Below are 23,792 nucleotides of genomic sequence, written 5' to 3'. Positions count from 1 at the left end.
AGTAACTGAGGACATTACTGCATAAAAATCAATCTTGTATGTCAGTTGCACTAGGACTGGATTTACCCCGTGGAATTCAGGCAGTGGATTGTTGCTAAATAGAAATAGATGTGCACTTAAACAACTATCATAATTAACATAATTAGCATAGAAGCATTCCATATGTGATTAGCCCCTGACTGTGTCTGACAGTCATTTGTTTCATTGAAGCAGAAACCTCAAGCTGATCTGGCCAAACTGTTGGGTCCATGGCTGCTGACTTTGCTCCCCACTTTTCAGTTCACAAAAAGAAGTTGATAGGAATAAAAACCTTTATGGAATTTCCTAACTTTATGGAAATAATTCCACTTTCTGATCTACACTTTGCCCTTCTGTTAACTTGTTAATGAATACCTGTGGAGGGCATTCAGGGCATGGAGGACTCTCTCAGAAGACCATTGCATAAATCCTGGGATTCTTGTGAATCCCTTTTTCATTCACAGTGAAATTAACTAGTGAACTTAAATTTTTAAGACTGTGATACCATGACAGACCTGAGCCCCTGTGTGTGGGCAGCCAGAGCAATGCCCAAGAAGTCATGGAGAGCTGTGACCCATGGGGTGTGAATTATTGCTGGTAATCTCTTGCCCTGTCAGACAGGTCTGCTGTATCTGTTCATGTACAGATCTGCTATGCTCTAATCTGTAAACTTAAACTCAGTTCTAAATCCTTTCAGTTTTTATTCTCTCTGCTTTACACAGGAGATGAAACCCTATTTTCACAGAAAAGTATTGGGGTTTTTTTTGTGGGTTGTTACTTTCATTGTTCTGGTGTCTCTTTACAGATATATCACTTAAGTAAAACTCTTTCAAGCTGAACAATAATTAGTATTAGAATTTGCTTTAAATAGCAATGTAAAAATTTGTGTAAAAACTGTAAGACTGTACTATCTTCCATGAAGTGGCCTCATTTTAGGATATAAGGTCATTTTTTTCTCTTTCTAAGCAGTGGCCTCCATAAAATCACACTGCAAGTGGCCAGACTCCTGTGGGATTCAAATGCTCCAGATCCATCCCAAATGACCAAGTCTTGTTTCTATTCAAGGCCACATTCAGAATGTTCTTTGATTTAATGGAGGCATAGTAATCATCTCTGTGGGGTTGGTCTGGGCAGGGTCTTTGTCCATCCTCTTTGCAATTTACAACTTTGTTCACCTGATATTCATATATTTTTCATGACCAAAGTAAAAGTGTTTCTCTTGTATATTTCTTGCCTCAGTACAATGAGTAAATTTATTTGAAAATCATCTAGGAATAACAGATTAAACTGTGCATCTTGCCTGTAATGTGAAAGTACTTTAAAGGAGTTGTTTTTCTTTCTGGAGGCAAAAAAAAAGATTTTTTTTTTGTTTCAATTCAGAAAAGACAAGGCAGGGCTAAAGATGTTAGATTAAATGCATGTGTTTAGGCTTTGTGAACAGAACCCTCATTTGGTTAAGCAGCTTGCTTGCCAGATACGATTTCCACACTTTACTAAGCATGACCTGCTTTAGTAGACATTTAAGCAACAACATTAAACTGCAAATTAGATAACGAGGGGGAAGACACTGTTTCTATTTGCAGGAGCAGATCTCAAAGAACATGAAGGGGACTGTCAAGTGGGTGCCAGGGAGAATTGGCAGAAACCAATGGGAATTTAACTCTTGTACACCACTGAAAATCCTACAATTACATAAAGTTAAAAACAACGCTGCTTTTATGGCCCCTGTTGTTACGTAACTGTGGTCAGTTCTTCTGCCAAAGAAACAGGAGCAGACATAGGTTGCACTTTGATTGGAATTGTCTTCAACTGACCATTAAATTACAACTGTCTGCCTAAGCACTCACAATTAAAGAAACAGAGTGGGAATGAGACAGCAGAGGGTGATCTTAGTTTGCATGCTAGACAAATATTGATCAAAATCAAGGGGGGAGGGAAAAGGAATTGGTTTGCACTTCAGTGAAAGCAGTAGTGATTTCATGTAGACTTCAGATGTGCCAGTGCTCTTGTGGTTTTCTTTGTTTGGGTACCACTGGATTACTTAGCTATGCCATTTTTTATATAAATATTGTCACAGGGATGTTCCTTTCTCCCTGCAATAATGTTATTTGTTGGTGTTGCAGTCTGACAGACCTCTACAGATGCAAGTTCTGAGTGAAGGTGTGCTAGAATGAAGCTCAGGTGCTCCCCTGTCTTTTATGTCCTTGTGTTTAATGACTTTAAGCTCAACTTGGTGCCAGGCTTGGGAGTTTAGAAGTTGAATGCTTAGTTGTGTCCAAGCAGGCAAAGAAATGGAGCTGAAGAACTGTACTAAAAACCAGACAGTGGCTATCAAATCATATCTAAAAATATCTGAGTGCCTCGAGTAAGAATGGCCTGTTTATATCATCCTAAGGAAGAATTGAAACAGAATTTAAACTAAAAGGATTACTATACTACTTAGTGCAAACTCAACATGGAGAAAAGTAGAAATATCAGGGACATGAGAAGAGTTTAATTCAAAAACTGCAGCCCCTATTGACTTAGGAACTCGGCTTCAGTTTCACTGCCACTCTCAAGCCAGACTCTAAATGTTCCTGAGTTTCCAGTATAGGCACCAACACATTTTTTTGTGTCTAGGATTGCCTTATCTGCCTTTGTTTCTATTTTTGCTCAGTTGCCTTGTTCAATTTTCAGGTCACTGTGGAGCTGTTGCTATTTCACTCTGTGTTCATTGTGCAGATAGCACAACAGAGCTCCTTTGGGCTTTTCCAAACCATCACAGTCAATTTGATGATAATGTGCATGCAAGGAGTTCCACTGCCCTACTTTTGCTTAAATGTAAAAATCTACTCAGCACCTTACTTAAAACCAGGACCTGCTTTCATCACTTTAATTAAAAATTCAGTTCATCCCGAGCTCACTCTTATTTTCTGACAGAAGAGATATTCATCAAAAATTGGTGCTGCATACTTGTACTGACACTCATCCTGTTCTGCTCAGCTCTGCCCTCTGCTTTGCCTCCTCTCTTTTTGCTATTTACAAAATCTTTGCATGCTTAATTCTGTCATTTTGGTTTTGGTGGGTGAAACAAATAGAAAAAAATCTGTGCTTATTGTAAAGAACCAGTTCATTGGGTACTGCAATTTATGCCTGGCTGCTGCAGCTTTCATCTTCAGCTAGCACTTAAGGACAGTGTAATAGGAATTGGCCACGCTACCAAAACATGAGAGGACAGAAAACTCAGTGTTTGAGATGTGTTAATTTTGAACAAGTAGATTTGAGAAGGATTAAATTTAGAAATGGAGGAAGGACTCATTGTCTGCACGTACTATAGGAAGTTGGATAGGGATCGTAGGCTACATAAAATCCAAATAAATCCCTCGAGAAAGAGTCAGAAGACCTTGGCTGTTTAAACAAAGCTTAAAGGTATCTGGAGGCTTCCAGGAGAACTTCATGCAGTAGTTTCCTATGTAAAACAGCTTCCTGTTAGAGTTATTTAAATAGCATGTAAGTAGAATATAAATAACATCCCATATCTGTAAAGGACCATGTTGCTATAATAGCACACAGCTATTTATCCTGAAAGCCTGAACTGACAGAAAGAATTCTGCCAGGGCTGTGGAGCGTGACAGCCAGAGTCTGAAATGCCTTCCCTGCTTGCACTTGTGCTACAGCAAGACAGAGAATTCCTCCTAGACCAGAAATTCTGATGTATTTTAGAAGGGATTTGTCTGTCTGTCTGCCAGATTCTTCCCTTACCCCCCTTTTGTCTCTAGCTGTTGGCAAGGGCAGACAATCCTGTGGAGGCAGAGATGGGAGCAGAGCCTCTGTCCCTTCCATAGCAGCTCCCCAGAGCACCTCTGTCCTGTCTGTGCCTGGGACAAGGGCTGGGACTGGCTGAGCTCCCAGGGTCTCATCGGCCTGCAGCTCCCACCAGGGGCTGGGATAAGGGCAGGGACTGCCTGAGCTCCCAGGGTCTCATCGGCCTGCAGCTCCCACCAGGGGCTGCACAGGAGGTGAGGGTGGGCTGGGATCATCCCCAGGGCTGCTGGGGCTCTGCTTCCTCATCCCTGGGGGGTTTGTGTGTATCCATACACATCCCTGTGTGTGTGTATCCATGCACATCCCTGTGTGTGTGTGTATCCATGCACATACCTGTGTGTGTGTATCCATGCACATCCCTGTGTGTGTGTGTATCCTTACACATCCCTGTGTGTGTGTGTATCCATGCACATCCCTGTGTGTGTGTGTATCCATACACATCCCTGTGTGTGTGTATCCATGCACATCCCTGTGTGTGTGTGTATCCATGCACATCCCTGTGTGTGTGTGTATCCATGCACATACCTGTGTGTGTGTGTATCCATGCACATACCTGTGTGTGTGTATCCATGCACATCCCTGTGTGTGTGTATCCATGCACATCCCTGTGTGTGTGTGTATCCATGCACATCCCTGTGTGTGTGTATCCATACACATCCCCGTGTGTGTGTATCTATACACATACCCGTGTGTGTGTGTATCCATACACATACCCGTGTGTGTGTATCCATACACATACCCGTGTGTGTGTGTATCCATACACATCCCTGTGTGTGTGTGTATCCATACACATCCCTGTGTGTGTATCCATACCCATACCCGTGTGTGTGTGTATCCATACACATACCCGTGTGTGTGTGTATCCATACACATCCCTGTGTGTGTGTGTATCCATACACATACCCATGTGTGTGTGTATCCATGCCCATCCCTGTGTGTGTGTGTATCCATACACATCCCTGTGTGTGTATCCATACACATACCCATGTGTGTGTGTATCCATGCCCATCCCTGTGTGTGTGTGTATCCATACACATCCCTGTGTGTGTATCCATACACATACCCGTGTGTGTGTGTATCCATACACATCCCTGTGTGTGTGTGTATCCATACACATACCCATGTGTGTGTGTATCCATGCCCATCCCTGTGTGTGTGTGTATCCATACACATCCCTGTGTGTGTATCCATACCCATACCCGTGTGTGTGTATCCATACCCATACCCGTGTGTGTGTGTATCCATACCCATACCCGTGTGTGTGTGTATCCATACCCATACCCGTGTGTGTGTGTATCCATACACATCCCTGTGTGTGTGTGTATCCATACACATACCCATGTGTGTGTGTATCCATGCCCATCCCTGTGTGTGTGTGTATCCATACACATCCCTGTGTGTGTATCCATACCCATACCCGTGTGTGTGTATCCATACACATACCTGTGTGTGTGTGTATCCATACACATCCCTGTGTGTGTGTGTATCCATACACATACCTGTGTGTGTGTATCCATACACATACCTGTGTGTGTGTGTATCCATACACATCCCTGTGTGTGTGTATCCATACACATCCCTGTGTGTGTATCCATACCCATACCCGTGTGTGTGTATCCATACACATACCTGTGTGTGTGTATCCATACCCATACCTCTGTGTGTGTGTATCCATACACATACCTGTGTATCAGTTTTGTGCTTGCTCACAATGACAGTTTGGGATTCTTTTTCCTGGTCAAACCTGGAAAAAAACCAGAGATATACCATTTCTATCAAAAGAAAGCCTTAGTAACTATGGAAATAAACAATTTCAGTAGTGCAATGGAATGACATAGAGCATCATCTCAGTGCTTGCCCCATTGGCATCTCTGCTGAAAGTATAAAAGATCCAACCATTGGCTACTGTAAGAATGCCAAATCTACTGTTTGTCCAGAGGAGTATACAGCTCCTTGTAGCAGCATTTTGGTGATTTTTAAATTATTATTCTGATTTTGCCTTCTTTATAAGTTTACCAAATTCATGCTTGAAAAATAAAAATTAGCTTTTTGAAGAACCATATTTAAATGCAAGGAGGGAAAAGCATCTTCCTCTCTCTTGACCAGCTAGAAAAGAATCAATCCTTTACCCATGCACTGTTACTGGCAGCAGAGAGAAAGGTGTGTGGGTTGTTACCACTGGCAGGTACTTTGCTTAGAGAGTTTGAGGAATGGGTATGGATACTGGAAGTTAGAGCCACATCTCAGTTACTTTAAGGTATTATCAAAGATGTTTCTCTGATATCTCTTGTGTAATCCCAGGGTGATTATACAAGCAGTGTGAGTTTGTGTTGTCTGGTTTCCAGTCTCACAAGTCTGTGTGGGATTCTTTTCCAGACCTCTTTCTCAGTGTCATTTCCTTTTCCGACAGGTGAACCTTTTCTTCCTGCTGAACATCGTTCGTGTTCTCATAACCAAGCTGAAAGACACCCACAAGGCTGAGTCCAACCTGTACATGAAGGCAGTGAGAGCCACCCTGATTCTTGTCCCTCTCCTTGGCATCGAGTTTGTGCTGTTCCCGTGGCGGCCCGAGGGCAGGATCGCAGAGGAGGTGTACGACTACGTCATGCACATCCTCATGCACTACCAGGTGGGGACAGCACCCAGCCCTGCCTCCCTCAGCTCAGAGCAGCTGGCATGGCAAGCAAATAAAATAGAAATGGTCATGTTTTTGCAGTTTTTAAAAGTCTTCATCCAGTAGTCTTTGATTTCTCAGTACGCTGGATTTTCATCGATTTGCCTTGCAGTTTTCAAAGGAAGGAAATGTCATGGCAGAAAGACGGCCCCATGTTTTTAGTGATCTGTTTTTAGAAATAGTTCTTCATGTTTAGATTTGTCCTGCATTTTCTCTGCTATCTATATCTGAATTTTATCAGAAACCTTTAATTACCTGAAATAGCCCATATGCATATGAATTAAAGCAGAATCTTTGGTTTTATTTTACAGGGTCTACTGGTGGCTACAATTTTCTGCTTCTTCAATGGCGAGGTAGAGTAACAACTTTTACTATATCTTTAATTATTTTTCTCTTTTATTCACTTTTTTTTCAGCAAAAGCATATAAATTAAGGAGGTAGTAATTTTTTCTTTTTTAATTTTATGTCTAAATTTGTCTAAATTAAAAGAAGAAACAAAGTATCAGGATGCCAAAAGCAGAGCTTGGAAAGGACTGTGGGATCATTCATGGCACCATTAAGTGTGTTAGGACTGATTCTTGGGTGCTGAGCTATACACATTTGTCTTGATTAAGAAATTGAAGAGAGTTGTCACTTTGCTATAAAGTCCAGATAAATTTCATAACACTGAAAAGCAGTTCAACACCCAGAAGGTTTTTTAGTCTGTGTTGGAAGCTCTACAAGATGTTATCCTGGAGAATCACTGCTCGGTCCCTCTGTAGCAGGAGCAGGACCACACTGCACAGGTGTTGCTGGGCTGGGCTATGGCTGTACCCCACGACAGGGGGCTGGAATTGGATGGTCATTAAGGTCTCTTCCAACCAAACTCCTTCTATGAGTCTGGGACTGTTTTATGAGGCTCTCTGGGAGAATTTTAGGCTGAGGTTTGGAAAAGTGTTTTTTAGCACAAGTGAAAAGCAGCATTCCAACAGTCAGACCTTAACAGCTTGGTGCACTTAGGGCAGGAATTTGTGTGGGTCACAAGTGCATGTTTAAGGCACCATGATCAGCCAGTTCCAAGGACAGACCTCATTCTGACATTAGAGTATTGTGCCAGGTGTCAGCAATAGATGGTATTGATCCTGTTGAAGCTAACAAGCTTTACTGTTATCTTGGCTAGCTCGAGGTCCCTGGAGTGCACAGGGTGACTTTCATGTGGAAACTCTTGCCCCAGGCTGTAGAGAGTTTCAGTACACTTTCAGAGGCTTAGTGTCAGAGATCAAAGTAGTAGGAAGGCTAAAAAAATAGAGCAACATTAACAATTTCAGATATTTCTTGCAGAAAAAAATCCCAGCAACCCCAAAACAAAGGAACAGAACTACCCCCACCAAAAAACTAACTGGTAATTTGCCAGCGCTTTTGGCAGAGGAACAATTACAATGCTATAGTTATTCCTACACATCTGTTTGCTCATTTGTTCTACATTTAGTGTGGTTACAGTGTAGGCTGTAAGCAGAAAGTTGGGAGTAACCAGATGTTTTCCTCAGACTGAACCCTTAGGGTTTTTTTATCTAAAACTGTGTCAGTGTGTTTCTGTAGTGTTATTGGGCAGTAATTTTTACTCAAAGGTAAATATTTCATTAATACTAGAATTGACTAGTGTAGATTGGCCCTCCTTCTCTTCCCAAGTCCAAAGCTGACAGAATTGCAATGAAACTACCATGGGCTTTGAAGGTTTATTTGTGTGTCTTTGTTGTGTGTCTCCCCACCCAAATGCATGAGTCTAACCATGAGTCTAACTGGTTTTTTTTTTTTGCCAAGAGGCCAGAAAAGATGAAGATAAGCTTTGTCTGGGGGAGGGGCCTTGATCTGATTTTACCATAGAATTGATGCAGGTTCAAGTGTCTACTCCTGCATTTATTTCCAAACAAGAACATCATTAAGTGTTCTGGATTGGATCTGATCACTTACCCTCACTCTGCAATGTCATTTCACACACTTTTTCCCTTCTACAGAGCAGAAAGCTCAGGATGCCTTCACAATGCCATAGTATAGCTCAGAATGCCTTCTAAAAACAGGTATTTTGAAAAAAAATCAATTTTTTCTGCTCCAGCAGAAAATTAAGGAGGAGGGGTGGAAAACTTTGAAATTTCTGCAGTTTTTATGAAAAAATATTGTCCACTGCTCAGTTCTGTCTTCATCCTTGTGCCTCTTCCAGGGCTGTTTTTAATTTTAAATTATGATTGTTTTTGGAATCTATTCCTGTAGCTGTTAATATTTCATTGTTGCAAACTCATATTTTTTAACATATCCTTTTCTGCTGTGTAAGAAAAACCAAACCTGAGTCATGGCCTTAATTCACCATGGGCTCATCAGTGGTAAAAGATGAGCTCTTCCACAACTCCTGCTAATAAGTGAATCACTGCTTGAATATCTACTGGCAGAATAATATTTAAAGGAGGATGTAGGTATTTTAACATTTATTAATTTAGGAGTTCAATTTTTAGACCATAGACCTTGACTTAGTTAAACATAGATGTCTGTATTTGCTCTCTAGAGAGTGGAAATTTATCCTTTTTAAACCACTTCTGGGTTCAGTGCTTCAGTGACCACTATTTGCTTTTTTAAAATTATTTTCAGTACACCTTGCTCAAGAAAGAACTTAGTGCTTTATAAACAACTGTATCAGTAAAGAAATGCAAAGAGGGAGAATGTAGGTAGGGAAAAATGCCCAGCACAGAAAAAATGTCTTTCCTTTTTCTCCTAAAAGGTTCCAGCCTCAGCAAGTGAGGCTGCAGGCTGGGGGTATTAGCAATTAAAAATTGCTAAAAGCACTAGTTTCTTTCTAAGTCTTAGCCTGTTACTGTACATTTTAGTGTGTACCAGATACCGGGAGCCAAATCCTGTTCGAGCAAGACACTTCTGGCTAAAAAGTGAAAGAAAGTGATCTGCTGAGATAGAACTTCAGTGAAGATGAATTAAGAAGTGTAAGAAAAATAGCTGGTATGTGCTGCTGACTGCAGCCAAGGAACAGCTCCAGTTTGCTGAGCTGAGCAGCCAGGGGTGGCCTGTCAAATCCAGTTCTTGCAGGCACTGCAGCTGCTGGCCACAGAGCTCCTCCAGCCAGGGTGGATGTGCAAGCCCTTCAGCTTGGATGCTCTGTGGCAGGGCTTCCCCAAGGACACTCACAGCCAGTCTGCTCACAGAGTGAGATGCTCTCAACACATCAGGTTTGCCAGCTTCAGACGGCCTGGAGTGGCTTTTGGGCTCATACAGGCTGTGCTCAGAGCAGAAGCTCGTCCCAGATCTCTGATAAACCAGTAGGAAGATTCCTGTTGAAATTTTTATAGCAGGTGCTGTAAGGACCTATTTGATCTGTGTAAGCCTTGAGGGGTTTGCTTGCTTTTTTCCCTTCATTTCGCTGCTCCACAGAAATGTTGCCATGAATATCATAGTCTCAGGTTTGCAAGGTTATACAATCTGTTGTACAATAGATGAGATAGATGAGGCTGTTTTGTGGTTTGGTTTGTTTTGTTTTTTTCCTCCTGGTTGGCTACTGAGCTGTTTAATTTGTCTGATATCCAACATCAAGCTACCAGTGTTATAGGGCTGACTGGAAGGAGTCCTTCCTGCAAACTCATCAAATCCAGCCATTATTAAGTTATAAGGTGAGAAAGAATGAAAGGGTCTTCCAGCTGGGACCAGCGTCTCTGTTAATGACTGAGAAACAAAATTATATTATCATAATATTTTTTCATTCAATGCCTTCCTTAATATACTTTCTTGTAACAAAGTTACAAAGTTCTGCCCTTCCTGAGCTGAATTTACAGCTTCATGCCACTGCTCAAAGCTGAGGAGAAAGTGGTGAAAGTTCTGATTTCACTTTGTGGGCAGACACACATTGTTAAACAGAGTGTAATTGAGTTTTCCCATCTTTTTCTATAAATGATTGCAAAGTTAGAGAAGACTGAAAGCCACTCACAACAGATGAAAGGATATAAAACCCTCCAAGAAGAGACACACAGCAGGACAGGGGTGCAGTCCTGATTCAGCAGTTATGCAGAGGCTTTGGGAAGAATGCCAGGAATAGTGGCTCAGTCATGGAGAGAGCGTGATGGGCACTGGGGCAGGCAGGGAGGAAATGCTCTTTGCCCATGCAGGAAACCCTTTTATAGCTCTGTCCCTGGCATGGAGCAGCTGGACTGCTTTTCCTTGGCACTAGCCCCAAGACACTTGTGTTGCAGGGATGCTGGTGGCTCTCAGGAGCTATGGAATCCATTAGGATTGGTTAACAAATGCTATTAACAAGCAAAAATAAGATGGACAATTGTTACTGAAGGAACCAGGAGAAGTGTGGGAGAGGAGAGGAGTGGAGTGTGTAATTTGGCAAGCCTAGTTAATCTCCCAGCTCTGCCAAGAGACTTTTTTGACCTTGTTAAGCCATTTAGTTCCAGTTGCTGGCATTTTCCCCACCTCCAGCCTGTCTTGTCTAAAGTGAAAATTGCTCAATGTGTAATTTTTTGCATGTGTGTCTACGTTCAAACTCTGAGCTTATTGAAATAACTGACTGTGAAAGGAGAACAAATATCACATAGCTTAGTGATGAACACAGATTGATTGATTCCAAACTAAATTCCAAGCTTCCCTCTTGGAAAAGCTGGAATTTTGAAAATGCTCCTTGTCTTGGCTTTATGATAGATTACAGGAGTTGGATTCAAATTGTGCAAAGACTTAAGGTTCTGTATTTGCTCAATTCTATGGTTCCATGCAATGCATATAATGATTAATCAAAAACTTCCTATGCTGAATCAAGGACTCACCCTTTAGGCTCTGAAGAAGTGCACAATTTTTATGTGAAAATCAGTAAGTTCTGAAACTCAAAATTATTAAGATGATTTCTCAGTGTTTGAAGATTTGTGTTTAGATGTTTAGAGTGGATTAGAAAGTTTTTGTGAACCGTAAGAAAGCACTTCCTTTGCCCTAAAATGCTAATCTATGTTACTTGCTTGATACTTCTTTCCTTACTCTAACATTTCCTTGTGAAGGATTTGAGAAATACAAAGTTCTCCTTTAAACAGAGGTTTCTGATACCAGACTGCAGGAAGTCTAAAAACTACATCCCTTTTCTTGTATTTATTTTTATTTTTCATGATTAAAGCCAGAGTAAAATTAGACAAAAGGAACCATTGTGTGAGGGAAATGGAAAGCAAACATAAACCCTGAAGACATATGGAAAATCCTAAAAATATTTACCCATAATATAAACAATTAACTGGGGCAGTCACTGTTCACTGGCTAGCAGATAGGACTGCTTTCTGTACAAAGTTTGGATGAAAAGGAAATTAAATATTCATGACCTGTAGGCAGTTTTTGTTAAAGTAGAAAAATGTTTGAAAAAGCAACAACAGGAGCTATTACCATTGTTAGCATTCCCCACTTGGCATCTGCCCTGAAAGACTAATTCTGTGGGAATTTCATGAATGTGACACTTCATGGCTCCACTCTGCACAGGTGTTTAACCATATTGGAGGGGAGGAAGGCCATGACAAACATCACATCCTTTCAGTGCAGACATGTAAACCACTGGGGCCTTCAGCTATTTTATCAGCTTTATTTTTAACTCTGCTAGAAATGTGGAGTTCAGGAATTTGTCCTTCTTGTCATTTGCTTGAGGTATGGCCAGAAATTGGGAAAGACTGAGTTGTGCCAAAATCATTTAATGACTTGTGCCAAAAGACCAAAAGACTGACTTGTGCTAAAATCATGTAATGATTACAGTAAATTATGGTTTTTTGAGAGTGAATGGATTTACAAATGCTGAGGATGTAGCCTTTTGAAAATAAGGATGAACAGAAATTAGCTTTTTCACCTCTGTTTCTGATCTGTCCTACACTGGACGGCAGTTCACAGGGGAGGATGCAGAAAATTGCGTGGCTGCTGTTCCTCCTGTAACCTGTGCTTTTCCTGAGCAGCTAGTGCACTACAATTGTAAAGTGCCATTACTTCACACCAAATTTGCTGAAAAATGATGCTAAGTGGTGAACAATTCAGAATTCAGAACTTTTAGTCTCAAGTGCTAAATGGCCTGTAGGTGGGTATCCTTGCCCAGGATTTCTGAGCCGTGCTGCCCCATTTGCTGAGACACAGAATGAAGAGACAAACAATGAAGCCCCTGAGCCGTGGTTTACGTGCATTTTGCTTTCTCTGGGGGCACAGGTGCAGGCAGTGCTGAGGAGGCACTGGAACCAGTACAAGATCCAGTTTGAGCACAGCTTCAGCCACTCGGACGCCATGCGCACGGCCTCCTACACCGTGTCCACCATCAGCGACGTGCAGGGCTACGGCTACAGCCACGACTGCACTGGCGAGCACCTCAACGGCAAGGGCTACCACGACATGGACAGCGTGGCTCTCAAGACTGAGAAGCTCTATGGCTGAGGGGCTGCCCCCTGCCCCATTCCTTGTGCCAATCCACAGCTGATCCAGTGACTTCATGGCCAGAAGATCTCAGCTACCTTGGGGTATGTTCTTCTCCTAAACCGACACGTTTCTCGTGTGTATGTGTGTGTGTGTATATACACACGTGCATATATACTGCTGTTTGTGTTTGTGTATCTATACAGTATGGACATCTGTGCATGTATATCTATGTATGTATGTGCATTTATACAAGGATACAAACTTTGCCTCTTCAGTTTCTACTGTGTAGACAAAGTTGGCAAATTTTTGTACAAAGGGAATCAATGAAGGATTTCTTATTTTCTTGGAAGTTTGTATAAGACTGTGCTGTGTTGAAGCCACTTCTTTTGCCTATAGAATATTAGAGTGTAAATACCGTACTCTGTTGTCTTAATTCAACCTAAAATAGAACAAAGCAAAATGGTTTAAGTAGGTGCAATAACAAGAAGTTTTCCAGGTTCTTTTTTTGGTCCAGTATTCATTTGGCTGTCAAAAATCCTGACAGGTAGTCTGAGGTAACAGATTCAAAGATAGATACTGCTGTTTTGGTTAAAGAGATTGATGTTTTGCTTTGGTTTGGCCAGTTTGTTTTCTTCCCACTGTTTTACACCAAGCACAGAGACACCACTTCCAGTGTGAGCCTTCATGTACTTCTGTACTGCAATGTACTATCTTGCACCAAGATTTGAGCAATTTTATTGAAGCTATTTCAGGATATTCAGAAGTGTCTCCTTCTCCTGCATTGTATGGAAGTTTCTTCTGGATTTAACAAAGACAATACTGATGAGGCCTCACTGCCAGAGCAAGGAGTAACCTGAGTCACTGTAAGTCCCTCCAGACACTCGTAGTACCTGCAGCTGGTGGAACTTCACTGTGTGCTTAAGGAATTTACTCAACTGGAGAAGATCATGTACAGAATTCCTTGTGGCATTGTTCTGATTTTACTTTTATGTATTTCCCTGGCCATATGCTTGATAACTTATTCCTTCATTCTTGGGGCAAAGTTTTGGTTAATTTTGTAGCTGTTTCTGCTGTCTGAGGTGAGCGTGCAAGACTGAGCACAGTGCACATAACAAAGGTTATACTATCTTTAAAGCCAGTATAAGACTCAGACTAACCAAGCAAACTAATGTTAGTTATTCTCAATATCTGGAAAATCCAGTATAAGTTTTGTATTACAAAGGTTCAGAACTTTATGGATTGAGAATTTCAATATTATTTTGGATTGGTTGAATCTGAAACTCTGTCTCAGTTAATTAGCTAAGAACAGTACTTTATATGGTGTTTATTTGGTTCTACTGGTGCATAAAGGTCTCACTGAAAACTAGGAGGTTGTCAGGAAGGTCTTGAGAAAATGTATCTTTATAGAAACTTATATTTTTCTTAAATCTTTATGCTTTAAAGGAATAGTAGTTTTGTTAAGTGAAATGACAAAAATGCTCAAGAATGAGGGCATGAAACGAGGTGAGTTCACTGAAAATTAAAAATGTAAGGAAAAATTTTATACATTTCATTTGCAGATAAGTCTACTTGAAAAACCAAAATTAGGCAGAAGAAAAAGTAGATGCTGAAACTGTAACAGACTATTTTGCTAATGAGCATATTTCTGATGCATGTAGTCCAGTCAAAAAATTGGAAGACAGTTCTTTCTGAGACCAGTTTGAAATAATTTTGCATACAAAATTATTGTATACAAGCCACCTTGACTTTGACATTTAAACATTTTTGTCAGTAACTTTTCTCTATGCTTCAGTAGTGTCAAGGTAATTGTCAGTGTTTATTACTTTGTGACTTCATAAAGTGTTTAATACTTTGTACTTACAAAGAAAACATTAGGAGGACGTGGCAAGGTCCTACCACTTGCACCTTTCTTTAGGTTTTTTTTACAGTTCTTTTGTCTGGAGATTGAACATAGGAAGTGTTTTATTGATGATATCGTTTCACAATATAGAATTTCAGCTAGAATGCACAAATGAAGGTTTCTCCTTTACTGCAGGGCTGTCTGGTCAGTTGATGGGGATGATTTGAAGAATCTGTTGGATTGTGTAGAGTAGTGTGAGATCTGGCAATCAGATGTCACAGTCTCTTAACTGTTAAGACTGACAGTAACAATGTCTGCTACAACATGACTACAACATGACTAGAGGTTATTTACAACTCTGCTTGCTGATCATTGTAGTGTTACTTAACATTTGTGCCATGTTCTGAAGATATCAGTGGTGCAGAGAATCCCTGCTCCAGTGTAGCAGCTTTACATTTGTGGGACCAGATCATCAGCTGGTATAAATCTGTCTTGAGTTCCCTTTGCACAATCTGAAGGTACCACTGAGACTCAAAGCCCAGACAGGTGTCTGTCCATTTAAATGTGCTGTAAACCATTTATGGCACATTATTAGACAATTATTTCATGGTACCTGGTGGATTGTTGCTGCAATTAACACATAGATGTTGGTTTAGAGTGTGATACAGTATTAGACTTTAATTAAGCTTCAATCTCAGAGAGACAGTTCAAATTTAACAGACTACAGATTTTGTCATTTAATATATATTTCTATTAGAGAAATGTGTAATTATAATTTAGGAGGGAAAATTGTTTTTATTTGGAAATTACCCTAATTCTAGGTGGACAATCACAGCTTCCTTCTAGGCACACACCTCTCCATCTTCACTTTGGAAAAGAAACACAGCCAGCTGGATGTGCAAGAAAATCTTTCTGGCTGTGAAGGGTTGCATGGTATAGCAGAGCTGTATTTCCCCTCTCCTGCTGAGGTTAGATAATCTGTTTTCTCATTTACATTGGAAAATACCAATTCCTTATTTTGTCTTCCTACCTCACCTTTTTTCAGTTTCTACATAGCTAAGAGAAGAGTCTGATTCTTAAAATGTTTTTCTGTCACTGTAAGTTAAAATCAAATTTTTATGCTGATTTCTCATGGCTCTCTTCTACTTTACAGAATGTTGTAGTCCATAGCTGTCTTCTCTGGGATGGAAGTAAACTCTCTTTTGGTGGAGCTGTGAGATTCCTTTGAACATGCAGATTATTATTTGTTTATTACCTGTTATTTGCTGTTTCTTTTTTTTTTATTTACTGAGGATTTATTGTATCAATCTACAGGGGCTACAGCAATAGTTGTCTTATATTTTTTATCTGTAACACCAGCATGTTATTATTCAATGAGAGAAAATGTCTATTTTTAATGCTACTGTCTTCAATTAATAAATGGCTGCATTGCAGGGTCCCTCAGTTGGTTTTTTCATGTTGGCATTTATGTTATTCAGTTTTTCATGGTGGTGATCTACAAGAGTATTTGGCTGTAGAAATGCTGCAACATGTACTTCTTTTGATGTCAAGAAACATTTGGGCTGGCAACCAGGCAACATTCATTTATTGTACTATGTAAATAAGATTAATAGAAGCTATGGCATTGTATTTATTGCTTACACTAAGAAGAAAATGGAAAAAATGTGAAGTTATTTTTTTGGTTGTTTCATTTTCACTTTGTTCATATGAATCATGCATTTTAATTGCTGAGAAAAGTATTGTTTCTGATCAATAAAATATTACTCAATTTATTCATCTCTCTTGTGCTGTAATATAACAAAGCTGATCTAAATTGGCTTTCACAGATGTCTTAACTCTGTGCTGGCTAAATACTAACCCAGGGAAAAAGTAATTACATAGTGTTACTAACAATAATTCTGGTTTTAAGTGTTTTTCAATACTTATATTGAATACTAGAGTACTGAATTTCTGGAGGAAGTTTGTACAGATAATATAAGATGACTGGACATAAAATTATTTACCTGAAAGTTTAATATCCCTACTTCTTGTCTTCTGAATCCACCTTTTAATAAAAAGATGTTAATACTTACCTTAAGCCAACATGTCTGTTTCATCAGGAACTAACAGCAGAGACTAAATTGGGTGTATCTGTCTTCTTCATCCCCTCCATTGAGGAGGAAGTAGATAAGCAAACCTGAGCTCAAATAAAAAACCCAAGGAATATTTAACAACACCAGGGGATCTTAAATACTGTGTGTTAATACTGCTGTCTGCCTGTTATCCCTATTTAAAGTGTGCCAATACCCATCCAAAAAATGCACAATATCCTGCCTCTCTTCATGACTTCTAAACAGCAACCTGTAACTGCAGGTAGGTTTTTTTGATCTCCAGTTCCTGGGACCAAATGTCAGGCAGTGGAAATTGTTACAGACTCTAAGTTATGTCTGTTCCCTCAGTTCTTTACCAATATTCCCACTTACTGATTCTCTGTAGGTACAGAGTCAAAACTGGTCCATTTAACAATTATTATGTACTGTTATGCAACTAACTGTAGAGAAAAAGAAAATCCAATTCCCCAAATCCAAAAGCTGCTCCTTACAACAATTCTATTGTAACTCACATGGCAGTAGAAACATAAATGTAGGAACATAAATGACAGTTGCAGTAGCATTTTCCAATGCAGTATATGCAGGTTGCCAATAGCAATTAAAAAGCAAAATGAAACCCAGCATCCTAACCCCCTCAGACTAAACTGTGATCCTTACACTTTCTATATAATTTTAGAAGACTATGTGTCCTTATAAACAAGTAGCCTCACAGTAATTGAAACAAGTTTACCAGTATTCCATCAATATTGGCACAGAATCCCGTTCCACTCTCTGCAAGAGACAAAGATTAGGGCATTTGAAAATATTCCAATAACTCCAATAGTGTATGTTCTTGCATGTTCTTGTTGTGACAGTCACCATTAAAGTCACAGTTCTAAACCAAAGTTTTAGCTTTTGAAAATGATCTGACTCTGAACATCCATGTGCCAAGAAAATACAAAATTCATTTTGAACCAGAAATCCAGTCCAAAATGTGTCTGACTGCAAGTGCAGCAGTGACAGACCCCTGTTTATAATTACAATTATCTATCAATCACCCTACAGCTGGAGCTCTTTAACGTCTTTTAAACCATACTCCCTGAATTAACAACTCCAATTTATCTACATGGAGTTCATGCTTCATTTGAGGCAAATGAAATACAAGATTCTTTTTAAATTAAACTGAGTTTTATCACTGCCCCCTAAATATTAAATACATTTTCAGCCACTACTTCTAATGACTACTTCAAAGTTTTCTTCCCCTCAACAAGATTCACCACTCTAAACAAAATCTCTTACAAAGAGAAAAGATCATATGATTATTGCTAATTCCTTTGAAGCTTAACTACAAATACAAAAAAAAATCAGAGCCCGTTTTCTGAAAAGTGCTTGCACACTCTTGTTAATTCCTGACTTAAGATGAACGATCTTTCTTGGAAATTCAGATTTCACAATCAGTATCAAGATGAAAAATTGCCACAAGGGGAAAAGTGCCCAGAGGTGCTGGAGCTGTGTGGTGAATCCAAGTTTTATTGGTGGATTCAGGCAATCTAAACTGAGTTCTCCCTGTGAAGGAGCCAGGAGCAAACCCTTCTATGCAGAGAACTGGTTTGCAGCCAGTGGGCCCTTGGCCAGTGCTTGGGGCAGAGTCCAGCAGGGAATCCCAGAGCTGTACAGCAAACACATAATCATAAGCCATGCACAAATTATCAAAGGAGAAAACAGGCTTGAACACAAGTATCCATGTATTTGCTTGGTTCCTTACCTTGATATTTGCAAATGAAAGGTGACAAACGTTTGCCTGTAGCAGAGAAACTCCTCCCAAAGGTTCTCCATGCATTTGACAGGGGTCACTGTGAAGTGGTGGTGTCTGACACAGTGAAGTCCACAGACAGCTGTTCTATTTTGTCACAGCCCACTGTATCTCCACTGCCTCTGCAAATAAATATTTAAGAAAACAAAATACTGAATTAGTAGGGAACAATATTTAGATGCTACACAAAAATAAATTGCACTAAACAGTAATAGCTATCACAGAGTTAACACAATAAACATGATGATGATAAAAAAACATTGCTAGATATGAGGGAATTAAAGGGGACAAAAAGCAGAGTAAACTGTTCTGTGCCTATTTTTTTTTAATGTGGTACAAAAAGTTTTCAAAGCAGAGCATTGCTACCTTTCAAACCACATATTTATAGACTTAGAGAAATTATAATGACTTTATCCCTTACACTCCCCTGGATGTAGACCTGAAACGTCAGAGAAGAGCTAGAAACACAAATACACAAACGCATTTTCCTTAGCTAACCTTGAACAGGAGCCAGGAGCCAGAAACTGCGCATTTAGTTGAGATTTCCAAAGTGCATTTGGCCTGGTGTCCTGGAGGGGTCTGCAGCCACAGAGCAGGGCCCACACCTGACCTGCTCCTGTTCCTCCCCAGGAACTCCCATCCTGGGATGCCAACTGCACTCCAGCAGCTGTCCTCAAGCACTGGCTCCTTCTGGCACAGTTTGGGCAGATGATTTCCTTACTCAGATGATTTCCTTACTATGGGCAGATGATTGGGCAGTAAGAATTTCCTTACTCCAGGGTTTGCTTCCAGAGCCTGCAGGCATTCAGCCACCAGAGATACTTTAGGATCTGCAAGAAGAAAATTCACAGCAAGAGTTCTCAGTCTGAGATGACCTGAAGATTCCTCAAGTTTATTATTTATTTATTTATTTATATTATTTTACTAATTTTTTTCACTATTTATTTTTACTAGTTTATTATTTATATATATACTATTCCATGGGTTAGACCACACTGCAGTGACAGTGCCTTGTTGTTCATTCCCAACCCTCTTACAAAAGCATCTCCATTTAATATAACTGGGATACTCTTTATCCAGATGATAATGGACTTGCTACAAGAATTTAGAAAGTTAGAATATCAAGGCTTTCAAAATTTTCATAGCAAATATCTGTAGTAAAAACTAGTTAAATTTCAGATAAATTCAAGGTATGGACTCTGAGCCAAACGCTCCTTTCCAGTCCAAGTGTGCATTTGCTATGAGGTGCAGAAATTGTTTTCCTTTCCCTCTGTCAGTGGAAAATGACAGCAGCTATTTTTCATGTACAGCTAATTACCTCTTATTTTTCCCCACATGGACTTGTTTCTAACAGTCAGGAGTGCTCTAAATAGGCTTCTCTAGCTGTAATTAAATAGCTTATTAGAATGATCTGCAATTCATGTGTAAAAAATTCTGAGAGAAGAAGGTTCAATCAGGAAGCTTTCACAGAAATAATGAAAATATTGAAAGCAAAAATAGAAACATGCTAGTAGCAAAACTCTCTAAATGTGTTTTTGTTGCAGACAACAACAGCACTACTTATAATTATGTTTTCATTATATAATTATGTTTTCATTATATAATGGAAAAAGATTTTATCTTTTAAGCCACGTAAAGTGGGTTTTTTTAGAAGTACAAGCATTTAAAGTGGTAAAATATACTTCCTATTTAAAATCCAGAAAAATATTTTGAGTTTTACACCTTACTGTCTGTCCCATCACCTCAGGTCTCAATATTTCTCCAGCACTAGCATGATTTTTATTATTTCCAATAAAATCTTCCTCCCATTTCTTAGTATTCACCAAAGGCCAGGCCCCAGCAGTAATCTGTGCTCTGCAAGATGCTTTGCTTTCCACCAGCCATCCCCAAAGATGGAAACTGGAGATGGAAACTGCTCCAGCCCAGCATCCTTTGCCAGCTGTGCAGGAGCAGTGCAGGGGGGCAGACACCAGCACTCCCTGAGTTTCATGGCACAGGGATGAAGGAAGTGCAGCCCCAGAGAGCCTTAACCCCTCTCATTTCCCAGGCAAAGCTGTTCTGGCACTGGGAATAACTGGAATTGCTCCTTCCTGCAAGGAAGAATGCACAGAGCTGGCTTCTGGCTGGACTCTCCCTGCTGAGCTGTGGAATCTCTGACTTTCTCCTCAAGCACTCCCTGTTTATGCCTTTTGGTGCTGTTGAAACAATGATGGGAACAGGAATCCCCAACAGTTCCTAATGCAGTGATGGCTGCAAATTAAAAGCCAGACAAATCTAGGAATTTATCCTATTCCCAATCCAGCAGAAGCATAAAATAAATAAAGCATAGAATTACTGAAATACAGAGCACACTGAGAGCAAATAACACCAAGGTCATGGGCTCAATCCCTGGACAGACCACTCCCTTTGGAGTTGGACCCATTGGTCCTTGTGGGTCCCCTTCCAGCTCAGAACATTCTGTGATCTGACCAGAGACAACATCAGTATGCAGAGCTTATGTAGAGCAGTGTTACAAAAACAAAACAAATAAACCGACCAAAAAAAGCATAAACCAAAGAGAAAGTGAATAAAACAGATGCTTGTACAGAAAGGTACTGTCTCTGATTGAAGAATTCCAAAAACAGTCTTCTGTCCTAATTGCAATTTAGAATAAAAAAAAATTGCACACCCATCTATTTGCAGACACTCCCCACTGGTTTTCCAAACACAGACATGCTGATGAGAGAAAAAAAAATAAATTAATAGGGAGCCTGGGGCTTCCTCCATTAGCAGCAGTGGACACAACCCACTTAGCAGAAAGGAAGGGGTAGCAACTCCACATATCTCTTTTGCCTTCTCTTTTTTTAATTTCCCTTCTTTTATGCACAACATGATATCATCTGGCCTTATCTACAGAGATTCTACATGATGAATTCCTTAGCCATCCAGCCCAGTTTTCAACGAGTGCCAAGACAAAGCATTCTTATTTCTGTTAAAGCAATACTCACTGTCAGAGGTATTTAGTGTAGAATTAAATACTATCTCTTTTGTCTAGGCTAGATAGGAAAATTCCCATAGACTTAAGTGGAGCAGTTTGGATAAGACATCCAGACCATCCTGACAGTCCTGAACTAACCATGACATTTTTAAAGATTGAAAATTCTTTCTTAATAAAGTCTCCCTTGGTTGCATCTGAAAGCAACAATCTATAGAATGATTAGCCTAGTAGTGGTTCCCTCTGAACTGCAACTAACTAACTTATAGAGGACTAGTGTGATTTTGGGTTAAATACAGGTGGGTGTGCACCATTAAATAAATAAAACTTAAGAAGCAAGTTTTCCCTGCTTGCTTCCACCCACTCCTTGAACTAGCACTGTTGTCATTTTCACAAACCAGCAGCATCCATGCAGTCTGCCCATGGAACAACTTTCTGTCATGTTCCATTCACCAACTCCTTAACAACCACTGGGAAGAAAAAATTTACTGTTCTTTTTAACAACCACGTGTGAAGTCAGCTGGTCAAATGTAAAATGAGTTAGAATCTGTGGTTTTTCCAACTCATTTTGCATTTGACCAGCTGACTCCCTGTTCATTCTAACTCTCCTGCATGGCCTCTGTGCTATCTTTGCTGAAGTCCTACACATTTCTTTTACAGCACTTATTTGAAGCAGCCTCTGAAAGTGCATTATCACCTACAGGTAGGAAAAACATCAGGTTTTAAAACTCCTGATAGGGGTGTGTCCTCTAATCAAGGGCAAGGTAGCTGTGCACTCTGATGGACATGCTGTGTGTTTAGCAAGATACACTTAGAGAATCAAAATTTTCTTCAAGTCTCAAATAATTGACATCTACAGGAGAATGTGAATTACAACAAAGGGAGAAAATATGCCCTGAAGTACATTAAAATACACAATGAAAGAAACAAGTTAATGGTGCCTTCAGAAAACTGATACTGAAATTATTACCTTTTCCTGGCCTTTTGTGTTATGTTCTCAGGCCCACAATGAACTGAAAGATGTGATGTACTGAAATCATTAAATGTACATCTGGCTTCAGGGCACAATAGGAGAGAACAGAGGGGTACCTGGCAAAATTGGGTTCCATTGTTGGTAAGATTAAAGGGTTTTTATCACTGCTGCCTCATTGCCACCATCATCAGGGTATTGCAGTGAATCTCCTTTTCTAGACCCAGTGTGATTTTGACCAGTGCATTATCTGCACTGTGTGATAATTGCAGGTCCAAAATTACACTTCCTTGCATAAGAGATGTTTAAATTTAAAGGAGGATGCTGGCAGGTATTTCTGCATCATCATTTTCATACTCCATTTTTCAAACAAGAAAGCTCAAAGGACATACTAAAGATACATGAAATATCACCTAATATGTTCTTTTGAATGCAGAGAAAGGCCCAACAGACTTTTCCTCATGTGAAGTGTAAGTAACTGTTTAAAAATTGAGAACAGGAAGATCCTCTCACTAACAAATGCATGGTGAGAACAACATGTTCTCATTTTAGTGATGACAGAAAATTTAGCAAAAAAGAATTCTGCTTCTCCCCATTTGCTTTAATCTTGTCACTATATTTTTGCAAGCTCCCTTTCTTAATAGGAAATGACAATATTTTAGCCTCTCCAAGGATGTGTCAGTAAAATCACAGCACTCTGTAGCTCAGAGTGTATTCACTTGCAGATGAATGTGAGTGCCTCTGAAGGCTGCACTCCCAAGGAGCTGTGAGGTCCAGAGCCACTCAGCCTTGCGGAGCTGCATGTGCCCTACCAGAGCTCAGAGAGCAGGAGCTGAGCTCTCATGGCAAGAGCCATTTTTGCCTGTCAGTTCAGTGCAGGTCTCTGAGCACCCAGCCATCCTGGAAATAAACTTGTTCAGGGGTCCTTTTTTAGCTGACACTGGATTATTCTCTTGTTTCTTGTAAGCAATACAGGAACATCTGCAAGAGAAAAGCTCTTTGAGACCTTCACCTCTCCTGTGAATCTGAACAGGGCCAAACATATTCTGCTCTTTTATTGTTGAAATATTTAGTTTATTTAGCTATCTTGCCTCCTTTGAGTCTATCTTGGCTCTGTTCTAAGAGCCAAGATGTCCTTTTCAACAGCTAATATAATTTTTAATGTTTTGGTTTATTTAAATCTGTAGCAGTACCCATCAGCAAGTGCTCCCTTCATACCCTGGCAGTTTAG

General features: G+C 40.0%; 1 protein-coding gene across 1 annotated transcript in view; it reads left to right on the top strand.

Moving 5' to 3' along the window:
- Window positions 1-16,507, top strand: part of CALCRL (calcitonin receptor like receptor) — a 64,352-nt gene extending 47,845 nt beyond the window's left edge. Inside the window, exons 11-13 of the mRNA XM_054278369.1 lie at window positions 6,233-6,451; window positions 6,808-6,849; window positions 12,692-16,507. Coding sequence (XP_054134344.1) covers window positions 6,233-6,451; window positions 6,808-6,849; window positions 12,692-12,913 — 483 coding nt within the window. The 3' untranslated portion in view covers window positions 12,914-16,507. The remainder of the gene's footprint in view (window positions 1-6,232; window positions 6,452-6,807; window positions 6,850-12,691) is intronic.
- Window positions 16,508-23,792: the final 7,285 nt, after the last annotated feature.

Source organism: Melozone crissalis, unplaced genomic scaffold, assembly GCF_028551555.1.
Source record: "Melozone crissalis strain CALT ecotype California unplaced genomic scaffold, PUWL_Pcris_2 ptg000023l_1, whole genome shotgun sequence".
Lineage (NCBI taxonomy): Eukaryota > Metazoa > Chordata > Aves > Passeriformes > Passerellidae > Melozone > Melozone crissalis.
Note: the sequence above shows the minus strand (reverse complement) of the source record. Positions and strands in the feature narration are given on the sequence as shown.